Raw genomic sequence first — 25,984 nt, 5'->3', positions numbered from 1 at the left:
AAATTAGAACTAATAAATGAGGGCAGTAAAATGACAAGATATAAGATCAATATTCAAAAATTGTATTTCTATACAATAATAAACAATCAGAAAATGAAATTAAGAAATTCCATTAATAACATCAACATAAAAAAATAAATTTAACAAAAAAGTATAAAATGTCTATACTGAAAATGACAAACATCATTAAAAGAAATTTAATCTAATTAAATGGAATGCCATCCATGCTCATGGATTAGAAAACTTAATGATGTTAAGATGGCAATGCTTCCCAAATTGATCTACAGCTCTATGCAATCTCTATTAAAATTCCAGCTGCCTTTTTTTACAGAAATACTAGTAAATACACTGACCCTATAATTAATATGTATATGCAAGAGACCCAGAATAGCCAAAACAACATTGAAAACGAGGAACATGGTTGGAGGACTCACACTCCTTGAATTCAAAACTTACTACAAAGAAACCGTAACTGAGACATGGTACCAGCATAACAATAAACAAATATATCAATGGAAGAAATTGAGAGTACAGAAATAAACCTATACACATTTATGATCGCCTTTATTTTGATAAAGGTGCTAAGACAATTCAATGAAAAATAATTTCATTCCTTCAGTTCCTAATTCATGGACACTAATTTCCCTATGACAGATTATCATTGTCTATCCTCTATATCCATTCTTCTGCATATTAAAACAATCATCTCAAGCCTTTCCTCAATATTAGTAATTCAATTTTCATCTCTTTCCTCTACTTCTTGAGCTCATACAAGTGTTGCTTTATAACTCTGCTTGTTTCAGTACCTCAATACCTATTTTAATTATCATACTGATATTTTATATCCTCAAATGTGTGCTACTGCTTTATTGGCTTCATGTTCTTAAATTCTTCTATACTGTTAACTACTCACAGGGAACTTTTTCTTGGTAGTATTTTTCCTGCAAACAAAATAGGGTGTTTTTTTTTAGGGTGGTTCTTTTATGCATAACTCCCTTATTTTCCTCTGTGTAATGATTTAATATCAATTATTAAACATTTTAAACATTAAAAAGACCTAAGGAATAATATACTGAACACTTAAAACTGATCTCTCAGATTAGGAAATGAAGCCCAGTGCACCACGCTAGGATCCCATTCCAACAGCATCAGATCCCAAAATTGATCACTTGTTGGAATTATCATAAAAGTACTTTAAACAGCTATCATAATGTTCAATGACTTAAATTAGAAGATTATTTTACTGAGTTAACAGATAGTTAAGTCTCCAGAAAGAAATGGAAACTAAAAAAGAACCAAATGGATATTTTGGAACTAAAAACTGAAATTTTATGAAATGAAAAATTCATTTCATGACTTTAAGAGAAGACTTGAAACAGCATAATGAACTTGAAATCAGATAAATAAAAATTATCCAATCTGAAGAAAAGAACAAAAATAGAAGATAATGAACAGAGTATGAGAAATGTGTGTGATGTCAAATATTATAAGATCATGTAAATTGGTATCTCAGAAGGAAAAGAAAAATTGTAGCAGAAAAAATTTTTTAATATTGGCCAAAAATTTCCTAAATTTGATTAAAAACAATGAAGCACAAATCCAAAAGGTGAAGCAAATCCCAAACAGGATAAATATAAATATTTAGGGACATCACAGTCAAATTGCTAAAATTCAAAAGATAAATATAAAATCGTAAGCAACCAGTGTAAAAAAAGGTGTGTCAGATATGAAAGAATAACAACAGGGTGACATCAGAGTTTATAATCACAAATAATGTAGGGGAAAAATGGAACAACATCCTTAAAGTGCCAAATGTTTGATAGTTCCTAATGATGTTAAACATATGTCTATGTTACGACACAGTAACTCCACTGATAAGTTTCATTCCAAAGAATACAAATATATGTATACAAATGACACAAACAACAATGTTTGAATAGCTGGAGCACTCACAATAGCTCAAAACAGTAAACAACCCTTTTATCCACCAAGAAATGCATGATAAACACAACGTTGTACATACAACTATATATATGTGTGTGTGTGTATGCACACATATTCCACATAATGGAATAAGTCAGTAACAAATTACTGAGATAGAAAACAACACACATGAATATGTATGGCATTATGTTGCATAACTTCAGAACACCAAAGAATACACACTGTATGATCCCATTTCTGTAAAATTTTTAGAAAAGGCAAAACTAATTTACATAGCAATGAAAATCTTTATTATTATTACAGGAATATTAACAAAAGTTGTCTAGCCCTAGCCAGTTTGGCTAAGTGGCTAGAGCATTGGCCTGTGGACTAAAAGGTCCCAGGTTCGATTCCGGCCAAAGGCACTTGCCCGGATTGCAGGTTTGATCCCCCACAGTAGGGGGCATGCAGGAGGCAGCCAATCAATGATTCGCTCTCATCATTGATGTTTCTATCTATCTCTCTCCCTTTCTCTCTGAAATCAATAAAAATAATATTTTTAAAAAGTTGTCTAAAGGAGCTGGGAAAATGTACAAGAGAGCAAGAAAAATTTTCTGATACAATTTTATTCCAATATTTTATTTTTAATCATTTTATGTTCATGGTTTGTCTCTTACCTTTTAACTAAATATTATTTTTTTTGTAAGTGAATAATCTGTTTTTTAAATGTTTAGTTCATTTTAATTTATTCGTATTGCCCTGGCCAGGTGGTTCAGTTGGTTGGAGCCTTGTCCCATACACCAAAAAGCTGCAGGTTCAGTTCCCTGTCAGGGGTGCATGCAGGAGGCAACAGATCAATGTCTCTCTCTAAAATCAATAAAAACATAACCTCAGATGAGGATTAAAAATACATTATAAAAAATAATTTATTGGTGTTACTGATATATCTGGATTTTTTTCTGCCTTTTTATTTTATCCTTTGTATTTGCCCTAATTGTTATGCAATTTTATCCAGATTTCCACTAAATTTATTTATATTCTGGTATCTTTTTTTCATTTTATAAAGTTATATGGTATACACTCTTCTCTTTGATTATGAATTTTTAACACATTCATGAATTCAAATCTAAATTCTTTTCTTTTCCTAAAGAGCACAAGAACTTTCTAATACTTTGATTCTAGTCAAACCATTCCTGTAACAGATGATGCTACACCAGGGGTGGGCAAACTTTTTGACTCGAGGGCCACAATGGGTTCTTAAACTGGACTGGAGGGCCGGAACAAAAGCATGGATGGAGTGTTTGTGTGAACTAATATAAATTCAAAGTAAACATCATTACATAAAAGGGTACGGTCTTTTTTTTTTTTTATTTATTTCAATAGTTTTATTCATTTCAAACATTTTAACAAGAAGAATGTAAACACTAATTATTATAATTTGAAACTTCAAAAAATGGAGGAATCATAGCACAATAACATACCTTATATTGAAGATGGCAAAGGCAAAATAAAATTGCCTAACAAAGGAAAGGTACAAAAGCCTTTCAAATTAAACTTAAATATAATAAAATAATTTAAAACTAAAACAAATAGAAAAGAACAAAATGTGTAAACAGTAAATTAAACATTTTCTTTAGTGCAACTTCCAAATTATGCCCGGGACATAGATGTAGATGGCAATGTAGACTGGGTTGAAAGGTTTTTGGTCTTTAAAACATCAACTTCAGTGGGAACACTGTTGTTGGTCTCCTTTTTAGCTAATGCTCTGATACTGTGCTCTCCAGGGGCGTGTCTCCCTACATCACCACGATAACTTGTCTACGCATTCCCAGGGTGATGTCGGGGGACCCGTTCGCAGGCATTACAAGGAGCTTCTGGAAGATTGAGAGGTTGTTCCTTCTACATATATCCACCCACTCAGAAGAAGGAGCTGCGGCCGTGTTTCCCCACGTTGCCATGTTAACAATGCTGCTGGTGAAGGAGCGGAGGGGAGAACAAGAGAACCCTCTGCTCTTTCGGCTCCATGGGCTGGATAGAACAGCCGAACAGGCTGGATCCGGCCCGCGAGCCATAGTTTGCCCACGGCTGTGCTACACAGTACTTATTTTCACCTTGTTTTCTTCCCATTAATCAACCAAATTAGATATTACTACTAAGTTTTATAGACTGTTTATTTACATTTATACACATTTACCAATTTCTTTATCAGAACTCAAAACATTCTAGTGAGTTAGTTCAGCTTCTTTCTCCACAAAATCTTTTTGTAAGTTCTACTGTAAAGATTTTTTTTCAGATTACTGTTATTTATGGCTATTGTACAGCTCTGCCTACCGTGTTTCCCCGAAAATAAGACATCCTCCGAACATAAGACCTACTTACAGGTTTCCTTCTGAGTGAAATATAAGGCATCCCCCGAAAATAAGGCCCCCAGGCTCTGTCTCAGAATGAAAATTAATTTACCGTAAACTGGTCGCTAAAGCCACCCGGACTGGCGTCTAGCAACCAGTGACATTATGCGGAGTTCTGATGTCACTGCTGTGTGGAGGCGGAGCGGAGGTCGGAGTGAGCGGTGAGTGTGGGGCGGGAGAGAGGAGGAGACTTTCGCAGATGCGTGTAGAAGAACAGGAGGATTAGAGCGGACGGGATGCGGCGAAGGTGGTGAGTGCTGGTCTGTCTCTGGTGACACTGCCTGATGCTCGCGGCCGCCTTCATGATGACTGAAGGTTCTCAGTCAGTGGCAGACCCTGCTCTAGCCCAGATCCAGGCCCCAGCAAGCCCAGTGACAGTCCCCAGGCAGGCCCCAGGGGGTAAATGTCTGATAAAGGGGTAGGGGGGGTGTCTGGTGAAGGTGTTCAGTGGCACAGGGGTGGGGGGAGGGGGATCACTTAAAATGACACAGGAGGATCAGAGGGGGCAATCAAAATGACACAGGAGGATCAAAAGGGGTTACTAACATGATAATCCCCTCTCTGATTCTCCTGTGCCATTTTGATTCCCCCCTCCGATCCCCCCTGTGTCATTTTGAGTGATCCCTCTCCCCCCACCTTGATACCCCAATTCCTTTTTTTTTACGCCTACGGTAGAAATGAGCGCAAAAAGAAAAAGCTACTCCGTGGAGTACAAGAAAGGAATCGTGGATGACTCTTGGGGCCAAAATCTTACTGCTTTCTGCAAAGAGAAGATGTTGAATATCCAATTGGTCCGAAAATGGCGAGCAGAGTATGATAACCTCATTGAACAAGTGGACAAGGGAAATGCTAAAAAGCGCAAGTGTGGATCAGGTCGGCAACCATTATTTTCCGAGCTGGAAGATCTGATCTGTGAATGGGTTGTTGACAGGAGAGCAAAGGCTTTGGTTGTGAATAGGGCTCAGATTCAAGAATTTGCCCTTGCAATGGCACCACAGTTTGACATAGCCCCCGAAGACTTCAAAGCATCACAACACTGGCTGGATAATTTCCTTCAGCGAAGTGAACTGTCTTTAAGAAGATCTACAACATTGTTTAGGTTGGAAGATACTCAAGTTATTAAGCGAGCACTTGCATTCAAGGCCTTTATTGATGATGCTGACTTCTCTAAATACAACCTTTCCAACATGATTGCTATGGATGAAACTGCAGTGTTTATGGGCCAATCATCTCAAACAACAATTAAACAGCGGGGTGCCTCCTTAGCTACATTCCCTCCACTGCTTACGAAAGTGCACATGTTGCCTGTATTTTGGCAATTCGTCTGGATGGCACTAAAATCCCACCTTTAATCATTTCTAAGGGCAAGAAGGAAAAGATTGAACGTGTTTTGGGCGTTTTTATTCCTGAAACTGAAAAAGCCTGGGCCACACAAGCAGTTATAAGGAAGTGGGTCGATTTAATGCTGCCGCTTGTTATGCGAGGGAGCCAAAGAGGTCTGCTAGTCTGGGATGCAGCCAGCACTCACCGCGCTAAAGACATGAAGACATTTCTTCACGAAAGAAAAATAGATCAGATAATGATTCCTGCAGGAATGACGACCTATCGCCAGACTCTTGATATTGCAATAAACAAGCCATTCAAAGACAATTTGCGCATGGAAATTAATGACTACATTGAAAACAGAATGGAGAGAAATCAGTGTGGAAACTTTGTGAAACCTAAACTGCAAGAAGTTGTGACTTGGGTGAAGAATTCATGGGAGAAAATCACTGACAGTTGCATTGCAAATGCACTGCGAGCAGGCTACCTTGACAACAAGTACTCATTTAAAGACAGTGCTATTGCTAAACATGAGAGATTTGGTCCACTGATTCTGAAGGAAATGGAGTCACAAGAAATTCACCAGGAAATTCAGGAATTGGATTGTTATGATGATATTCCAGAAGGTGATGACATGATTGTCATTGAATAATTAATTCTTGATACTGTAGGATTCACAGTTTGTCTGGTTTGTGTTGACAACTACCGTACTACCGTACCGTATACAGGTAATAAATTTCCTTTATTTTCATTTAACAATAAATGTGTACCGTATTCTTCTTCATGAAAAAATAAGACATCCCCTGAAAATAAGACCTAGCGTGTCTTTGGGGGCAAAAATTAATATAAGACACTCTTATTTTCAGGGAAACATGGTACATTCTTCTCAAGTGCACATGGGTCATTTTCAAAGATAGACCATATATTGGGACATAGGCAAAGTCTCTTCAAATTCAAAAAGATAGAAATCATATCAAGCATCTTCTCAGACCACAGTGGCATAAAACTGGAAATCAACTACAATAAAAACAACCCAAAGAAATCAAACACAGGGAAACTAAACAGCATGCTATTAAAAAATGATTGGGTTACCAGAGAGATCAAGGAAGAAATAAAAAACATCATGGCAACAAATGACAATGAAAACACTACAATCCAAAATCTATGGGACACGGCGAAAGCAGTCTTGAGAGGGAAGTTCATAGCTCTACAAGCCTACTGGAAAAAACAAGAAACAATGGTAATAAATTACCTAACCCAACAACTCAAAGAGTTAGAAAAATAGCAACAAGAAAAGCCCAGTATAAGCAGAAGGAAGGAAATAATAAAGAAGGGAGTGGAGATAAACAACCTAGAGACCAAAGAAACAATACAAAAGATCAACAAAACCAAGAGCTGGTTCTTTAAAAGGATAAATAAGATTGATGAACCTCTAGCCATGCTAACCAAGAAGCAAAGAGAGAGGACCCAAATAAACAAAATCAGAAATGAAAGAGGTGAGCCGAAACCGGTTTGGCTCAGTGGATAGAGCGTCGGCCTGCGGACTCAAGGGTCCCAGGTTCGATTCCGGTCAAGGGCATGTACTGTGGTTGCGGGCACATCCCCAGTGGGGGGTGTGCAGGAGGCAGCTGATCGATGTTTCTCTCTCATCGATGTTTCTAGCTCTCTATCCCTCTCCCTTCCTCTCTGAAAAATATCAATAAAATATATTAAAAAAAAAAAAAGAAATGAAAGAGGTGAAATAACAACAGATCCCACCGAAATACAAAGGATTGTTAAAAAATACTACGAACAACTCTATTCCAACAAACTGGACAACCTGGAGGAAATGGACATATTCCTAGAAAAATATAACCTTCCAAAACTCAATCAGGAAGAATCTAAACAGCTCAATATGCTAGTAACTATAGAAGAAATTGAAGCAGTCATCAAAAAGCTTCCGGCAAACAAAAGCCCGGGGCCAGATGGCTTCACAGGAGAGTTTTACCAAACATTCAAGGAAAAACTAAAACCTATCCTCCTCAGACTATTCCAATAAATTCAAGAGGAAGGAACACTTCCAAGCTCCTTCTATGAAGCCAGCATCACCCTAATACCAAAACCAGATAAAGACAACACAATGAAGGAGAAATACAGGCCAATATCCTTCATGAACGTAGATGCCAAAATCCTCAACAAAATTCTAGCAAATCGGATCCAGCAGTACATCAGAAAGATCATACACCATGACCAAGTAGGGTTTATCCCAGGAATGCAAGGATGGTACAATATCCACAAATCAATAAATGTGATACATCACATAAACAAACTGAGAGATAAAAATCACATAGTCATATCAACTGATACAGAAAAAGCATCTGACAAAATCCAACACCCTTTCTTGATAAAAACTCTCAACAAGGTGGGAATAGAAGGATCATACCTCAACATAATAAAAGCTATATATGATAAACCCACAGCTAACATCATACTCAATGGGCAAAAACTAAAACCATTTCCCCTAAGAACATGAACAAGACAGGGATGCCCACTCTCACCACTCCTGTTCAACATAGTACTGGAAGTATTAGCCATTGCAATTACACAAAAAGAAGAAATAAAAGGCATCCAAATTGGAAAAGAAGTAAAACTGTCCTTATTTGCAGATGACATGATATTGTACATAAAAAACCCGAAAGACTCCATCAAAAAACTAACAGACTTAATAAATGAATTCAGCAATGTAGCAGGATACAAAATTAACGCCAAGAAATCTATGGCATTTCTATACACCAATAGTGAACTTACAGAAAGAGAGTCTAAAAAAGCAATCCCATTTACCATCGCATCAAAAAAATTAAGATACTTGGGAATAAAGCTAACCAAGGAGGTAAAAGACCTATACGTGGAAAACTATAGGACACTGAAAAATAGATAGAGGAAGATGAAAACAGATGGAAGAACATATCATGTTCATGGATTGGTAGAATCAACATCATTAAAATGTCCATACTACCCAAAGCAATCTATAGATTCAATGCACTCCCCATTAAAATACCAACGGCATATTTCACAGACCTAGAAAGAACTCTCCAAAAATTCATCTGGAATAAAAAAAGACCCCGAATAGCCACAGCAATCCTGAGAAAGAAGAATAAAGTAGGAGGGATCTCAATACCAGATTTCAAGCTGTATTACAAAGCCACTGTTCTCAAAACAGCCTGGTACTGGCACAAGAACAGACATATAGACCAATGGAATAGAATAGAGAATCCAGATATTGTCCCAAACCACTATGTGTAATTAATATTTGACAAAGGAGGCATGAACATACAATGGAGTCAAGACAGTCTCTTCAATAAATGGTATTGGCAAAATTGGACAGAAACATGCAAAAAAATGAAACTAGATCACCAACTTACACCATACACAAAAATAAACTCAAAATGGATACAGGACTTAAATATAAGACGGGAAACCATAAAAATACTAGAGGAATCCACAGGCAGCAAAATCTCAGACAGATGCCGAAAGAACTTCTTCACTGATACTGCCCCTAAGGCAATGGAAGCCAAAGAGAAAATAAACAAATGGGACTACATCAAAATAAAAAGCTTTTGCACAGCAAAAGAAACCATCAACAAAACAACAAGAACCACTGTATGGGAGAACGTATTTGCAAATGTTATCACTGATAAAGGTTTAATCTCCAACATCTACAGGCAGCTTATATAACTTAATAAAAGGAAGATAAATGATCCAGAAAAAAATGGGCAATGGACCTAAATAGAATCTTTTCGAAAGAAGACAGAAGGAAGGCCAAGAGACACATGAAAACATGCTCGAGGTCACTAATTATCGGAGAGATGCAAATCAAAACGACAATGCGATACCATCCCATATCTGTCAGAATGGCTATCATCAACAAATCAACAAATGCCAAGTGTTGGCGAGGATGTGGAGAAAAAGGAACCCTCGTGCATTGCTGGTGGGAATGCAGACTGGTGCAGCCACTGTGGAGAACAGTATGGAGTTTCCGCAAAAAACTGGAAATGGAACTCCCATTTGACCCAGTAATCCCACTCCTAGGAATATATCCTAAGAAACTAGAAACACCAATCAGAAAGGATATATGCACCCCTATGTTCATAGCAGCACAATTTGCATTAGTTAAGATTTGGAAACAGCCTAGGTGCCCGTCAGCAGATGACTGGATCAGAAAATTATGGTACATCTACACAATGGAATACTATGCTGCCATAAAAAAGAAGGATTTCTTACCATTTGTAGCAACCTGCATGGAATTAGAGAACATTATGCTAAGTGAAATAAGCCAGTCAATGAAAGAAAAATACCACATGATCTCACTCATTTGGGGATAATGAAAAACAGTATAAACTGATGAACAAAAAATAGATACAGAGGCAGTAAAGCATCAAACAAACTGTCAAATTACAGCGGGAAGGTTAGGGAGAGGGGGTGGAAATAAGAGATCAACTGAAGGACTTATATGCATGCATATAAGAGTAACCAACGGATGCAAAACATTGGGGGGTGAGGGCATGTATGGGAGTGGGGTGGGGGGGCAATGGTAAGATATGTACACATATAATACCTTAATAAAAAATTAAAAAAAAAAAAAGGTATCACCGTTCCCGCCCACTCGCCGGCCCTGCCCCACTGTGGGTCGCCCTCTGTGTGTGGGGTGATCAGTGGGGTAGGGGCCTTGGCCTGGCACTGCCCGCGTCCCTCGCCACCCATCCCTGGTTCCCTGTTCACCATCGGGAGATGGGAGCCTGCTGGCCGGGGAAAGGAACCAAGAAGTGGTTAGTGTGCCTCATAGTGACTGGTCAAGCAGTTGTGGTTTTTCCAGAGTTAGGGTCAATTTGCATATTACCCTTTTATTTATAGGATGTTGTTTATTTTCCAAATATATAAGAATTTGTCAGATAACTTTCTATTGTTAACTGTCCATTTTGGTCAGACAACGTACTTTAAATTTCAATCATTTGTGTAACCATACTAAACTAAAGCCTGAGGCCCCGGACATTAAGGCAGCCACAGTCAGCAAGGTGAGAGTCGTTAGGAGCATCAAGCCCACACACAGCCCTTTTCTGACTATTGATCCTTCATCTTTTTCATGACTATCACCATCTCCATTGTCCTGAGACTAGACTGTCAAAAGTATGGGTTCAAATTGAAATGAAGTTCTATTCTACCCTTTTTCTCTTTCTCCTGCCATCTTATGCCTTATCCTTTCCAGAGCTCCTGACCTTTGCAAAAGTGGGGCTGCATCTCATACTCGTGATAACCCCAATTTCTACCCAATCCTCTCATTTCCTCCCTGCCAAATCTCAGAGAATTAGTCACTGCAGAGGGAAGGTGGGAGCACCAGAAATGAAGAGGAGGAGGAAAAGCCACAATACCTTTTATGCCTTAACCTTGAAGGTCACAAAGTCACTTCTGCCACATTCCATTTGTTAGAAGAGAGTCACTAAGTACAGCACAAACCTTTTGAAGGGAGGAGTATCAAAGAATTTGTGGACACATTTTAAACTGTCAGAAAATAATTTTCACCTTAAATAGTCATAAACCTTTTTTTTTTAAAATATATTTTATTGATTTTTTTACAGAGAGAAAGGAAGAGTGATAGTCAGAAACATCGATGAGAGAGAAACATCGATCAGCTGCCTCTTGCACACCTCCTACTGGGGATGTGCCCGCAACCAAGTTACATGCCCTTGACCGGAATCGAACCTGGGACCCTTCAGTCCGCAGGCTGACGCTCTATCCACTGAGCCAAACCGGTTTTGGCAGTCATAAACCTTTTTTAAAGAAATTAAGAAACGGTAAGAAAATACGTATAGTCATTTGTTTTATACATATTTACTATTTCTGATTTCTTTATTCCTTCCAGTAATTCATGGATCAACATAGTCGAGTCCATGGGCCAAATCAAACCCATTACCTATTTTTGCAAGGTCTATGAACTAAGGATGGTTTTTATATTTTCAAATGGTTGAAAAAAAAATGGAAGAATCTTTTTGTGACATTTGAAAATCATATTGTATTTAAATTTCACTGTGCATAATAAAGTTTCATTGGAACATAGCCATACCAACTTATTTATATATTGTCTATGGCTCCTTTCACAGCAGAACTGAGTTGTTTCACTAGAGACCACATGACCTACGAAGTCTAAAATGTTTACTATCTGGCCCTTTGCAGAAAAAGTTTACCAATCTCTACTATATATACAAGTTACCATCTTGTGGTGTCATTTCCCTTTAGCCTGGAGAATTTTCAATACCATTTCTTGTAGAATACAAACTATGGTGACAGAGTCTCAGATTTTGTTTATCTGAAAACATCTTTACTTCAGCTTCATTTTTGAAGGATACCTTTGCTGTGAATTGGACACTGTGGATAATAATTTGCAGCACCACTAGATTCTGTTATGTTCTTCTGACGACTGTTGATTTTTCTTCTAACAGATAGTTAACTTTTCTTCTAACAGGTAGTTAACTTGTCTGGTCCCAAACTACAAATACAGAAATTTTGGCTAAAAGCTGTTTTGGTCTGGGGGTTTTGCTCTGTTCTGTTTTTAATTGTGATTTTTTTATATCTTTCATTCTCCACTGCTTTCAATGAGAACTGTTAATCATATCATTATTCCCCTATACTTAATGTAATATTTTCTCTTAGCTGTTTTAAAGGTTTTCTCTTTAGCAATTTGCCAATAATGTGCCTAGTTGTGGCTTTATTTTATACTTATTCTTCATAAAGGTCACTGATCTTCTTGGATCTTTAAGCTAGTTTTTTTTGTTTTTTAACCAATCATGAAAAGTTTTCAGCCACTATTTCTTCAAATATTTTTTTGTCTCTCTCTTTCTCATCTCTACTTATGAGATTCCAACTAAGGCAGTAAGTATTCAGCTTTTCCCACAAAAAAAGCTATGCACAGATACAAAAAACCCTGAGTCAGAAAAGCAGCAAACTTGCAAATCTCACCTACTGCAGTTGCATCTTTCAAAGGTTATCTCCTATTTGGTTTGCAATGCTTCTTTGACAGAGCTCCTACTGTCTTTCTTTCCACTATACTCACAGCAGTCAGTCAGGTATGGCTGGCAGTATTCATATTCTAACTTTGGGTTTTAGCCCTTTGGCAATTCTCTCAGTTCCAGGATTTTCCTCCTAAATTCCAAGCTGCTTGCCAGTCCTCAACTTTGTCTTCTGACACCGCGAGCCAGTTATAGAGCTACTAGGGGCCCAGTGCACAAAATCCATGCACAGGTGGGGTCCCTAGGCCTGGCTGGCGATCAGGGCCTATTGGGGCCGTCTTGCCCAGTCCCAATCGGGGACAGGCAGGCAGAAGCTTGCCAGCTGCTGGCCAGGGCCTGAGGGCCTGCCAGCCACTGGACAAGGCCTGCCAGCTTCTGGATGGGGTGAGGGACGGGGGGAGGGACCGGGGAAGGCTGGCTGTGGGAGTGCACTGTGGCAGCTCCTGCATTGAGCGTCTGACCCCTGGTGGTCAGTGCGCGTCACAGTGACTGGTCTACCGGTAGTTCCGGTCTCTCGGTTGTAAAGGTTGCTTAGGCTTTTATATATATACTAGAAGCCTGGTACACAAAATTTGTGCATGGGGGGTAGGGAGCAGGAGGGTCCCCTCAGCCCAGCCTGCACCCTCTCCAATCCAGGACCCCTCGGCGGGGGGGTGTCCGACTGCCGGTTTAGGCCCGATCCCTGGGATCTGGCCTAAACCGGCAGTCGGACATCCCTCTCACAATCCTGGATCGCTGGCTCCTAACCGCTCACCTGCCTGCCTGCATGATTGCTCCTAACTGCCCCCCTGCCAGCCTGATGACCCTTAACTGCCTCTGCCTACCAGCCTGATCACCCCTCACTGCCTCCCTTGCCAGCCTGGTTGCCCCTAACTGGCCCCCTACCGGACTGATCACCCTTAACTGCCTCTACCTGCCAGCCTGATTGCCCCCAACTTCCCCCCTACCCGCCGGCCTGGTTGCCCCCAACTGCCCCCCCCTGCGGGCCTGGTCGCCCCATGCAGCCTGCTGCTCAGTCGTTTGGTCGCCCCTCACTAAGCCCCCTGCCGGTCTGGTCGCCCCATGCACCCTGTTCAGTTGTCTGTTCGGTTGCAATGGTCGTTTAGGCTTTTATATAGATAGACAGATGGGAGTTGGGAAGTACTTTGTGCAAAAAGCCACACATTCACAATTCTTATCCAGTACTTAAAGAATGATTCTCCTCAAGTTTCTGCTTCTTTTTGGTCTTTTTGTCTTTGGGGTCTTTTTCCAGTCCTTTCAAATAGTTATTTGGAATTTTTTTTCAAGGTTTTATCACTTTTATCTGAGAGAGGGTTCATTCACTTCACCAATTTACCATTACCTAAAGCTAGTAGTCCCTGGTTTTTGTTTTTAAAACAATCTCCCAAACATGAGTTTATAATTTTATACATTATAAAATTTTAATTACTGGTAGCACTAAAATGGAAAAGGAAATAAACTACCTAAAATAATGAAAAAAGTCCAACTTCCATAAGTGTAGAAATAAATTTGTATGTGAATGCAGGTAAATGTACAATTTCTTTATACAGCCTGTGCTGTAATTTGTGCTTTCCTATTATGGGCCAACATATGCCAAGCTGAATACAATCAAGCCTAAGAATGTCAGGCTGAAAGACATGAAAATCAACAAAACAAATAAATCACTTGCAACTATTTACAAGTTAAAAACAATTAATTTAAGCTCCCAGAAAAGATCTGTAGATTGTCTTAAACAATGTCCCATGGATTAAAATGTTTTAAAAAGAAAGATGGATAAATGGAATAAGAACTTGTATACCTTTTAGAAATAATACCAATAATTAACAGTAACATTTAAGGATGTATTTTTTTAAAGAGATACTTACCTCTATTCTTTTTAAAATGAGAAAACATTTTAAATAATGTTTTTCAAAATACATTACATATTTTCTTATACCAAGATATAATAAGAATAACTAAAGAAAAAAAGTCATAGACTGGCTGGCATGGCTCAGTGGTTGAGCATCGACCTATGAACCAGGAGGTCACGGTTAGATTCCAGTCAGGGTACATACCCATGTTGTGGGCTCAATCCCCAGTGTGGGGCATGCAGGAGGCAGCCTACCAATGATTGTCTTTTATCATTGATGTTTCTATCTCTCTCTCCCTCTCCTTTCCTCTCTGAAATCAATAAAAATATATTTTTTAAGAAGAGCCCAAACTGGTTTGGCTCAGTGGATAGAGCATCAGCCTGCAGACTGGGAGGGGTCCCAGGTTGGATTCCGGTCTGCATGTACCTTGGTTGCAGGCACATCCCCAGTGAGGGGTGTGCAGGAGGCAGCTGATCGATGTTTCTCTCTCATCGATGTTTCTAACTCTCTATCCTCTCCCTTCCTCTGTAAAAAATCAATAAAATATATTTAAAAAAAGAAAGAAAGACAGAAAGAAAGAAGAAAAAACCTTAACATTTGCTCTTAGGAATTTCATTCACTGATAACAGGATACTAAAATTTCATGGAATTTCAATCACAAAACTGGGAAATTAGCAAAGTATATCTGTAGTGTACTGTAAAAAGCTTAGAACAGAAAATATAAGTCGTTTAGATCCATCATATGCAAATTTCTGAGTTAAGCATCAAGTATTCCGTAGTATCCTTTTATTCTCATTATTTCAATTAGCCAAATAACTATAATCCACAACAGGTAAAAGAACCCATTTTTATGCAGAAGGAGTATAACAAATAGAAAAGGAGGAAATGGAGACCAAGAGCATCTTTTTACACCTATTTTATTAAAAGAAAAAAGAATATCCACTGTGATTCTGTCATTCTTCCTTAAGCCAAAACATTAATGTGGTAGCTTTGCTCTAAATCAGACATAAGAAAGTCTGATAGGAGGACTGCAATCAAATTCAACTATTAACAAACATAAAAATCAGCAGGAATTTGAAAGGGGAAACTTGTAGCAGTGTTGGATATATTAATCATCTTGTGGTGATTATTTCACAGGTGCATATATTATGTAAAAACTTAACAAACTCTATGCTTTTGCATGCAGTTTTACCTCAATTAGATTTCAATAAAGCTTAAAAAAAAAAGCAGGAAAGAAAATCACTATTCATTTTTACCCACCACTCAGCTACTTTAAAGACAAAAATAAAAATCAATTCAGAGTCTGTAATTAAAATGTAATTAAAAACTCAAGGATCACAAGCAAACAGACATTCAAATTTAAAAAAATAAAACAGGTATATCAACTTTTTTAAGAGAAAAACCTAAAGTTTCATTAAAAATATCCTGAGACTAATTGGTCAAAGGATTCTGGAGGTCATATTGCCTATATAACTTATGCCCCACCCTGGTGTAGAATGCTCTTGGTTTCCATTTCCAAATGGATATATGATGACATAGTTTATCAGGATTTTCAGCCTTACTGTACTTCTCTTCCTTGCATCTCTGCAGAATCTCTAAGCTCCTCTGGTGGACTGGGTGTTGGAGAAAGCTAAAACTATCCATACTTTTCAAAATTGCACATGGTGCTGTATCATCATGCCCTTAGGAAGCAAAAGAAAAACAAAACAAAAAAATGAGAAAAGAAAAAGACATTATATAAGCCCAAACCAACTAAGAATCAAGGACAATGCTGCCAACTTTCTTAGAGTATATAAAAATATATCAAATGATAGGAGTTAAAGGTGAATGATTTTTCCAATTAATTTGAGGAAATTACACAACAATAACAGTAAAAAATAAAGGTCATTTTTAGTAATCAAAATATCCTTTTCAGTACTCAAAGTATTGGGAGTTAGCACCATACTAATAATTTCTAATTTAAAATACAACTGGTATGGAAATTTCAAAAACAATTGGTATGGTTTAGACTTTTTTTAAAAATTGACTCATTTTTTTTAGGTATGAAATATAATTGGCATATAGTTGGCAACAATGCAAGAAACACTGATGAACCCCAAAGAGAAATTTACCCAAAACAAATTACCAAAAGTTAAACAATTATATCACAAATCTTGCAATTAACAACACTTGTAGGAATTCCAACAAGTGTGTCAATGTTGAAAGAGTGGGAAGAAAGCACCACAGAGCAAGAAATCCCAGCAGCACTTCTGTATATTTATAAATCTAAAAACAAGCTAAAAAATCTGTACCTCACCACCAATTCTTATAAAGTGAGACAGAATCAACTACTGGTGGGAAAGGGAAGAGAGCACTTTCAAGTAAGGACCAAAGCCCCAGATTAGTGTTGCTGAAACAATGAATCACTCAAGCAATAATGGGGGGTGGGAGAGAGCTTCAGTACCATAAATATTAGCAATAAATGAATTTAAAAGAGAATACAGGTTTTCCAGGTATGGAGGGACTTAAGTATCATTTACTTAGAGAACATCTCTAGACTTATGCCATTAAGTTCAAATTTATGTACCTTGCCTTTAAAAAGCAAAAGTGGATAGTTACCAGATAGAGGTAAATTAAACAATGAACTGAAGTTCCATTGGTGCATATCTATATATATAAAAGCCTAAGCGACCGAACGACCTAACATGTCAACAGGTAGCTATGCACACTGACCACCAGGGGGAAGATGCTCAACGCAGGAGCTGCCCCCTGGTGGTCAGTGCGCTCCCATAGCCAACCTCCCGTGGCTAGCCAACCTCCCGCGGCCGCCAACCTCCTGTGGTCCCTCCCCGTGGCTGGCCGGGTGGTCAGTGCACTCCCACAGCTAACCTCCCACAACCAGCCAACCTCTTGCAGTCCCTCCCTGCAGCCGGCCAGCCCCAATTGGGACTGTGCAAGACGGCCCCAATGGGCACCAATCACCTGCCAGACCAAGGGACCCCACCTGTGCACAAATTCATGCACCAGACCTCAAGTCTATCCTATGTAATAAAAGGGTAATAAGCAAATTGACCCTAACGGCAGAATGACCAGGAACACCCATTGCTATGACTTGCACTGACCACCAGGGGACAGATGCTCAATGGAGGAGCGTTGCTCAGCCAGAAGCCCGGCTAGCGAGCCCAGAGTGGTGGCAGAAGCCTCTCCTGCCTCCAAGGCAGCGCTAAGGAGCAGCAAGCTGGGCTCAAAGCTGGCGAGCACAGCGGTGGTGGCAGGAGCCTATTCCACCTCCAATGCAGATGGGCGGTAAGGAGTGAGGGGTCCCAGACTACAAGAGCCCCGACTGTGAGAGGGATGTCTGACTGCCGGCTGAGGCCCGATCCCTATAGGAATCAGGCCTCAGCCGTCAGTCAGAGATCCCCCAAGGGGTCCTGGACTGCAAGAGGGCAGAGGGTGGGCCAAGGGGACCCTCCCCACCAGTGCATGAATCTCATGCACCGGGCCTCTAGTTCCTTTATAAGGCAGAATAAAATTCCATTTTATAGATATATCACATTTGATTTTTCAATCACCAGTTAATGGGCATTTGGGTTGTTGCCACCTTTTGGTTATCCTATAAAGGCAGTCCTCAGGTTACGTCGGATTCAACGTTATATCGTTTTGTGGTTACATCACCATCTCCCATTTATTTATTAAAAAAAAAAAAAAAAAAGTTCCACCATTTTGACGTATGTACATATGTGCTTTATGTTTTTTATTATTTATTTACCACAAGTAAAGGTCAGGAATTGTTATCTTTCTTTTAAATTCTTTTACTGTTTCACATCATTACTGCAGTGTGTATGTGCTCCATTTGAGTGGCGTAGGTGCTTAGGTAGGTGGGTTCCGACTTACGGCGAAAATTGTGTTACATTGCGCTGTAGGAACGGATCTCCGACGTAACCTGAGGACCTACTATATACCAGGTGTAATGGTTAATAATGTAGATTTTATAATCAAAGAAAATACAATAATTTCAAGAGAAACATCAAAAGTGCTTTATTCAAAGTAATGTCCACCGCTAGCTACACATTTTCCCCATCTTTAAGGTATACCGTCCCCATAGAACTTTTCTTGTTTTGAGACGAACCATTCAGAGACCAAATTTCCCACTTCTTTGTACATTTTGAAGTGCTGCTCAGAAAGTGTGTGTGCCACAAATCAGAACAAGTGGTAATCTGAAGGAGCAAGGTCTGGTGAATAGGGTGGGTGGGTTAATACTTCCCAGGCAGGATCTTTTAATGTGTCTTTAACTGGTTTTGAAGTGTATGATGGTGCGTCATCATGAAGCAAAATTACTTTGCCGTGTCTTCTAGCCCATTCTGGTCATTTCATGATCAAAGCATGGTTCAAATTGATTATTTGTTGTCGGTAGCAATCAGAATTAACGGTTTCATCCGGCTTTAGAAGCTCATAACACACCACACCTTCCCGATCCCACCATATGCAGAGCATTGTCTTCTTTCCAAAGTGATTTGGCCTTGCAGTCGATGTTGATGGTTGACCTGGATCAAACCATGATTTTGTGCGTTTGGGATTTTCAAAATAAATCCACTTTTCATCACCAGCCACAATTCGATGCAAAAAAGACTTTCTTTCCTGCCGTTGAAGCAACATTTTACTGATGACTTTTCAGTTTTCCATTTGTCTTTCGTTCAGTTGATGTGGCACCCATCCCATTTTCCTTCCTTTAAAATTTTTCCCATTGCTTGTCAATGATCAGAAATCATTTGCTGAGCAACGTTTAATCATTCTGCAAGTTGTTTCTGAGTTTGACATGCATCTTCATCCAATAATGCTTGTAATTGTTGGTCTTCAAACTTTTTTGGTTGACCTGGACATTCTTTGTCTTTCACATCGAAATCATCACTTTTAAAGCATTTAAACCAGCATTCACAAGTATCTTGAGATGGAGCATGTTCACCATAAGCTTCCCGAAGTATACGATAACTTTCAGCAGCACTTTTCTTCAAAGTAAAGAAATGAATTAAAACTTCCCGCAAATGCTTTTTTTTGGCATGAAATTCGACATTTTTAAGCATAAGAATATCTATGATGTTAACATCTTCAGAAAATTTCACATATGAAGTTTTGAAGCTTGTTGTCAATACAACAAAATAGCATACATATCAAATCGCATATATACCAACATATGTGTAATTCCATCTATTGAAAAAAATCGGCATTATTAACTGGTACACCATAATAAAAGGCTAATGTGCAAATTGACCAAATGGCAGAATGACTGGTCACTATGATGTGCACTGACCACCAGGTGGCAGACACTCAATGCAGGAGCTGCCCCTTGGTGATCAGTGCACTACCACAGGGGGAGCACCACTCAGCCAGTAGCTGGACTCATGGCTGGTGAACCAGGATCTCTTTAAATTCACCCTCCTTGTAGTCTGTTGAGATTTTTGGTGTGTAGAGATTATTGAAGTTCTTGAATATGAATATGTACATATCAGATTTGAGGAATCTGGGCGATTATTTCTTGAAATAAATATTATTTCTGTCCCTTTCTCCTCTTTCCTTCTGGACTCCCAGAAGTTGGTATGCTTTCTTAGTGTCCCACAGGTCTAGAAGCTCTGTTTATTTTTCTGCATTTTTTTTTCTTTCTGTTCCTTAACCCTGATAATCTCAACTGATTTGTCTTCAGGTTCACCAATTCTGAAGTCTGCCTATTCAAATCTTCTACTGAACACTTCTAGTAAATTTTCATGTCAGTTATTGTATTTTTTCTCTCACTTCAATATACATACACATACACATATATATTTGATAATCTCTATTCAGTAGACATTGTCTCAAAGGTTCCTTTAATTCTTCAGATATGATTGCCATAGGTCTTTGAACATATTTAGAATAGTTTAATGGCTTTGTCTAGTAAGTTCAATGCCTGGCTTTCCTAAAGAACAGTTTCTATTGATTTCTTTTTTCTGTGCATGGGTCATATTTTCTTATTTCTTTGCATGTCTTATAATTTTGTGAAGAACACCATACATCTTAAATAATATGGTAACTCTGAAAATTAGATTCCCTCTTTTCCCCAGGATATGCTGTTGTTGCTATTTCTTGTAGTTGTTGCTATTTACTTAGGACTTACCTGAACTAATGCTATAAAGTTTGCATGCCTTGTCACATGTGACCATGAAAATCTCTGCTCAGTGTAGTGTAGTGTCCAGCTAATAATTACAGATATCTTTACAAGCCTGAAACCAATAAAACTCCAGTATTTGTTAAGGGTCACTGTTTATGATGTGTTTGGGGCACACCTTCAACACTCAGACCATTTACAACTCTGCTTTGCACAGTATATGAAGGCAATCCAGAGGTGAGAAATCAGGATCTTCTCAGGTCTTTGAAAGTATGTACATAGATATGAGTATGTACATAGCACTATGCATGTGCATGGCTATCTAAGATTACCATAAATATGTGGGAACTTTTCAAAGCTATTATGGAGACCTCATTTCCCAGCTTTTCCTTTTAAGAATTTTGATTAAGTTTTTGCCCCAACTACTACATACTGCATCAGACAGATGCAATGTTCAACAATTGCTTCTGACTGTTTTTGGACAAGATCTCTATAACAGCGAACGCCAACCTTTCGGACCTCACAGACCACCAGTGGTCTGTGACCGCTGTTCTAGAAGACTATATTCACGCTGGGCAAGCACCAAGTCAGGTTAAAGACAGTCTTGCAAGAGGGCTATTCCAGGGAAGACCCAATAGATTAGACTGACTAATAAAAATTATCTGGCCAAAACCGGTTTGGCTCAGTGGATAGAGCGTCGGCCTGCGGACTGAAGGGTCCCGGGTTCGATTCCAGTCAAGGGCATGTACCTTGGTTGCGGGCACATCTCCAGTAGGAGGTGTGCAGGAGGCAGCTGATCGATGTTTCTCTCTCATCGATGTTTCTAACTCTCTATCCCTCTCCCTTCCTCTCTGTAAAATATCAATAAAATATATTTTTAAAAAAATTATCTGGAAATGGGGCTCTGAAGAAGCTCCAATACTTTCTACTCTCCTTCGTGGTTACCACACTGCTGCTTTTCATTGTGCCTCAGGCTGCTGGGGAATAAATAGTGCAAATTAAAACACTACAAAGTGAGCCATGTTTATCAATATTCAGCCTTCTCTCTTATACAAACACTTCCAAAATTACTGCAAGCCTTTGATGAATTTCCTGAATTCTGACACTTTCTGCAGAGGTCCTTATTCCATCATTCACTGAACTCAAAATAAAACCTTTATTCTTTAACCAAGAGTGCCAGATTTATAAATAACTAGTGCCTGGTGCACGGATTCATACACATTGCAAGGAAATTAATTAGAAGGTGGCTGGCGGGGCAGGGCGGGACTGGGCGGGACTGGGACTGGGCGAGATAGGCCAGACAAGCCCTGGAGCCAACCTCCTGCGCTGTGGCTCGAAGGGCGTCTGTGGAGTGAGCGGGGTCCCTCCGGCAGATGTAGTCCCTCAGCCTGGCCTGTGGGGATTGTGCCGAAACTGGCTCTCCAACATCCCCCAAGGGGCCCCAGATTGTGAGAGGGCGGTTCTCGGGTGACACACCCCAGAATCGGGCTCCCTCGTCTCTGGTTCTGGGGTGTGTCACCCAAGAACCGCCACTGCCAAGGCACTGCAGCTCGGCAGCTCCTGCATTGAGCATCTGCACTCTGGTGGTCAGTGCGCATCATAGCTACCGGCCAGTCAGATGATCACGTAGCCTTTTATATATATATATATATATATATATATATATATATATATATATAGAGAGAGAGAGAGAGAGAGAGAGAGAGAGAGAGAGAGAGAGAGAGAGAGAGAGACTAGAGGCCCAGTGAACAAATTCGTGCACGGGTAGGGTCCCATTGGGGCAGATCAGGGGCAGGGCTGGCCTGCCAGGGGGAGGGACTGCGGGAGGTTGGCCCCAGTAGCAAGCTAAGGCACTGCCACTTCCACGAGGAATCAGGCTCCCTCCTCCCTCCTGTCTGGGTCCGGGGTGCGGGTGAACCAGATTCGGGGCTGTTAGGGCCCCAGCAGCAAAGTCTGGGTCAGTACGCATCATAGCTACTGGCTGGTCCTCTGGTCATTCTGGTCGTAATAGTCGCTTAGGCTACTAGAGGCACTGGAGAGGAGGTCTCTCAGCCCGGCCTGCCCCCTCTCACAGTCCGGGAGCCTTCAGGGTTGGGAGGTGACCCAGCGATCAGGGGAAGGCGATGCCCCCATCACACCTCTGCTGCTGCTACTGCCGGCAGTGCAAGCCTCAGCCAGCCCTGGTTACCTGAGCCTCAGGCGGCCATGGGCAGCTGGGCAGCCGCCATCCAAGGCTTGCCTGTGCCTCGGGCCAGCCCTGAGCAGCTGGGCAGCCGACATCCGAGGCTTGCCTGCGCCTCAGGCCGGCTCTGGGTGGCTGGGGGGCTGAGGGGACGGGGGGACTCTGGAGGCAGGTGCAAGGGGCGGCCAGATCTGCCTGGGGGCGGGCCCGGCCATGCTGCGCACCTGCCATCCCAGTGGGGCTGAGGGGACCGGGCGCTGCCATCTTGTGGCTGTGGGCGCCGCCATATTTGAGGGCATGGCAATCAATTAGCATATTCCCTCTTTATTAGATAGGAAATGGTCAGCATCCACTTAACTGTCTTTGGTATTGAGTAGAATTGTGAACAGAGTGCTGCATTGAGATCCTAGACCCCTGGTGATATCCAAATCAGATTCAGTACCTGTTCATTTCTGGAAATAGATGGTGACTAGAACCCTTCTCGCACTTGCAAAAACAAATGGGAGCACATTGCAGTCACTCAGTCCATTAAGCAGGATGGGGAATATGAATAGGTTAAGTGGGAACCATTAAAACTCGCTATCTACAGACACTATATGAGTGACTTCAACTTCTCTCCCTATAGATGAAGAAACTGAATTACACTTTGAACTCTTCTTGTTCTTGCCTTTTATCCCAAAGCCAGAGTTGAATTCCCCATTTCAGTCTAGTCTTTTTAGAGTGATTAAAATTCCTCTTTGGCTATGTTTAGGGTAACTCCAAAAGAACCAAATAAAGAATTGCTGTACTCACTTCTACATACCGTATAATTCAGAGTCAAGTTATGATCTCCCCTGTATACTCTAACCCAGGCTCTTTCTTATTCAGGAGGAAGAAATCAGAGGCAATGTAGATGATACCACTAGAATATCTGTTCTCCAGTGCCTCATTGCTGACCAGACCATTACCATTTCTCATTCTACCTTCCAGCAGAGCCAGCATGTGGCTTCACTCACACTGCCTACTTATATAACACCACTAAGAACATTCTGTGATTCCCTGATCACTTTAACACACATTCCACAACTGTAACAAATTTATTCTTTAAAAAAAATAAACTGACTTTATTTTTATTTAAGGGCCTTAAAATGGCCCTGTCATTTAATTTTAAAGTCTATTAAAAACAACAACAATAACAACATTTAAGCCCTGCGTGGGTAGCTCAGTTGATTAGAGCATTGTCCTGATACACCAAGGTTGCAGGTTCAATTCTTGGTCAGGGCAAATACAAGAATCCAATGAATGCGTAAATAAGTGGAACAACAAATTGATGTTTCTCTTGCTCTTCCGTCTACTCTCTCTAAAATCAATCAGTAAATAAAAATAACAGTTAAAAGTAGATTTTAATTTGATATTCCCATCTTTGCTCAGTTGGCTTCATGAAGAAAAAAAATGTCATGGAATTTCTTTTAAAAATCCAGGATTTTTTGCCTCGCCGACATAGCTCAGTGGTTGAGCATCGACCTATGAACCAGGAGGTCACGGTTCGAGTCCTGGTCAGGGCATAAATCCGGGTGGCAGGCTTGATCCCCAGTGTGGGGCATGTAGGAGGCGGCCAATAGATGATTCTCTCTCATCATTGTTGTTTCTATCTTTCTCTCCCTCTCCCTTCCTCTCTGAAATCAATAAAAATATATTAAGTAAATAAATATCATTTTAAAAATCCAGGATTTTGGGATCACTGTAAGGATATTTGTTGACAATTAACTAAGGTTCCATTTAAATTTTTTATAAAGACAGACTCAAAAGAAGTGATATTGTACTTCTGCAGTCTACATCTTCTTTCTTCTATATAGATGTCCATATATTCTGCTTCTGCTTAAATAACCTCCAATTCCTGTTCACTTTAATATGTTTGCATACTATTTACAGTCTTTATAAATGTTCTGAATCTACTACTTAATCCATTTTTAATTATTCCGTTAGTTTTTATTTTGCAATGCTACAATTTCTATTTTATGGTATCCTTTTACCTCAAACACACCAGAAAATAGTAGATGGTAAGTGGTGTGAAAAGAGCAAAAATGCTGACACTGACACTAATACACTGTAATACAATCATTCTCAATAACATATCTGCTGAGTCATTTGCTCAAAATGCAAATAAATTATAGTTTTTCTTTTCCTTCATAAAAAGTACAATTTAAAAACTTTCTCCAAGGGGGAAGTCTAGGGTGTTGGCAATATTCTTTTTCTTAACCTAGATGGTAGTTACAAGGGTGTTTTTGTTTCTGACAATTCACTGAGCTAAGCGTTTTTGTTTTGTGCACTTTTCTGTATGCATGTTATGTCCCAGAATAAAGGAATTTTCAAAAATAGTTTATTATATAAAACCTCTAAATGGGCCAGGAAGAAAAACTAGATTAGAAAACTAGAAGAATCCAGAAATTATGAAAGCAGAGGTAATACAGGTTCAATTTGTTGATCATTAGTAACACTGAATGTCTTTGTATAAACTAATTATTATACACATACAACCAGCTTCCACAAATAATATTTTAAATGTCAAAGGAGCATACAATGTAAATAATCTTCTTAGAAAAGAATATGTGTAATAGTAAATAGAAGAAATGTTTCTTTGCTTAGTTACATCTTAGCAGGATATTTAATCAACTTTAAATTTTTCAAAATTGATGTCCATTGTAATAAATAAAACGTATCTTAAATTAAAAGAAAAACACTTTGCCTTAAGCCTTTTTGTAAGATAACTTCTTAGAAATAACTTTGCAAAAGGCAAAGCAAATTTAAGATATTCCTTTTACTTAAAAAAACACACAACTATTAACTCTCCCTTATCTACAAAGGCCAGTTTACACACATGAAAATTTGAAAAATGAACATTAAATTAGTTTTGTCTCTCATTTTAGAAATAAAACCTTCCAAATAGTTATTCATTTGAAATATATCAAAGCTGAATTTAAAAGTTTTACTGGTAGTGCACATGCCAAAAAGCCATATAAGTCTCAGAGTCCTAAAAACACAGGTGTACCCAGCATACTTGTATTGAAGTTACTCTGGCCAGAAAATGACTACATATATATTAGAAAATGCTCACTACACAGCAATGGTCTATCAAAGGCTAGAACTACAGCAAGCAACAGTGT

The 25,984-nt window shown here is 39.4% G+C and overlaps 1 protein-coding gene across 12 annotated transcripts in view; it reads right to left on the bottom strand.

The window, feature by feature from the left end:
* MYO9A (myosin IXA) overlaps positions 1-25,984 on the bottom strand; it is a 388,202-nt gene that overhangs the window by 127,987 nt on the left and 234,231 nt on the right. For 10 of the 12 annotated variants that reach the window (XM_080656867.1, XM_080656874.1, XM_080656871.1 and 7 more), the window contains one exon: positions 16,107-16,226. The exons of the other annotated variants lie outside the window; for them this stretch is intronic. In XM_080656867.1, coding sequence (XP_080512993.1) covers positions 16,107-16,226 — 120 coding nt within the window. The remainder of the gene's footprint in view (positions 1-16,106; positions 16,227-25,984) is intronic. 12 annotated transcript variants of the gene reach the window in all.

This window comes from Plecotus auritus, assembly GCF_963455305.1.
Source record: "Plecotus auritus genome assembly, chromosome: 1".
NCBI classification, from domain to species: domain Eukaryota; kingdom Metazoa; phylum Chordata; class Mammalia; order Chiroptera; family Vespertilionidae; genus Plecotus; species Plecotus auritus.
Note: the sequence above shows the minus strand (reverse complement) of the source record. Positions and strands in the feature narration are given on the sequence as shown.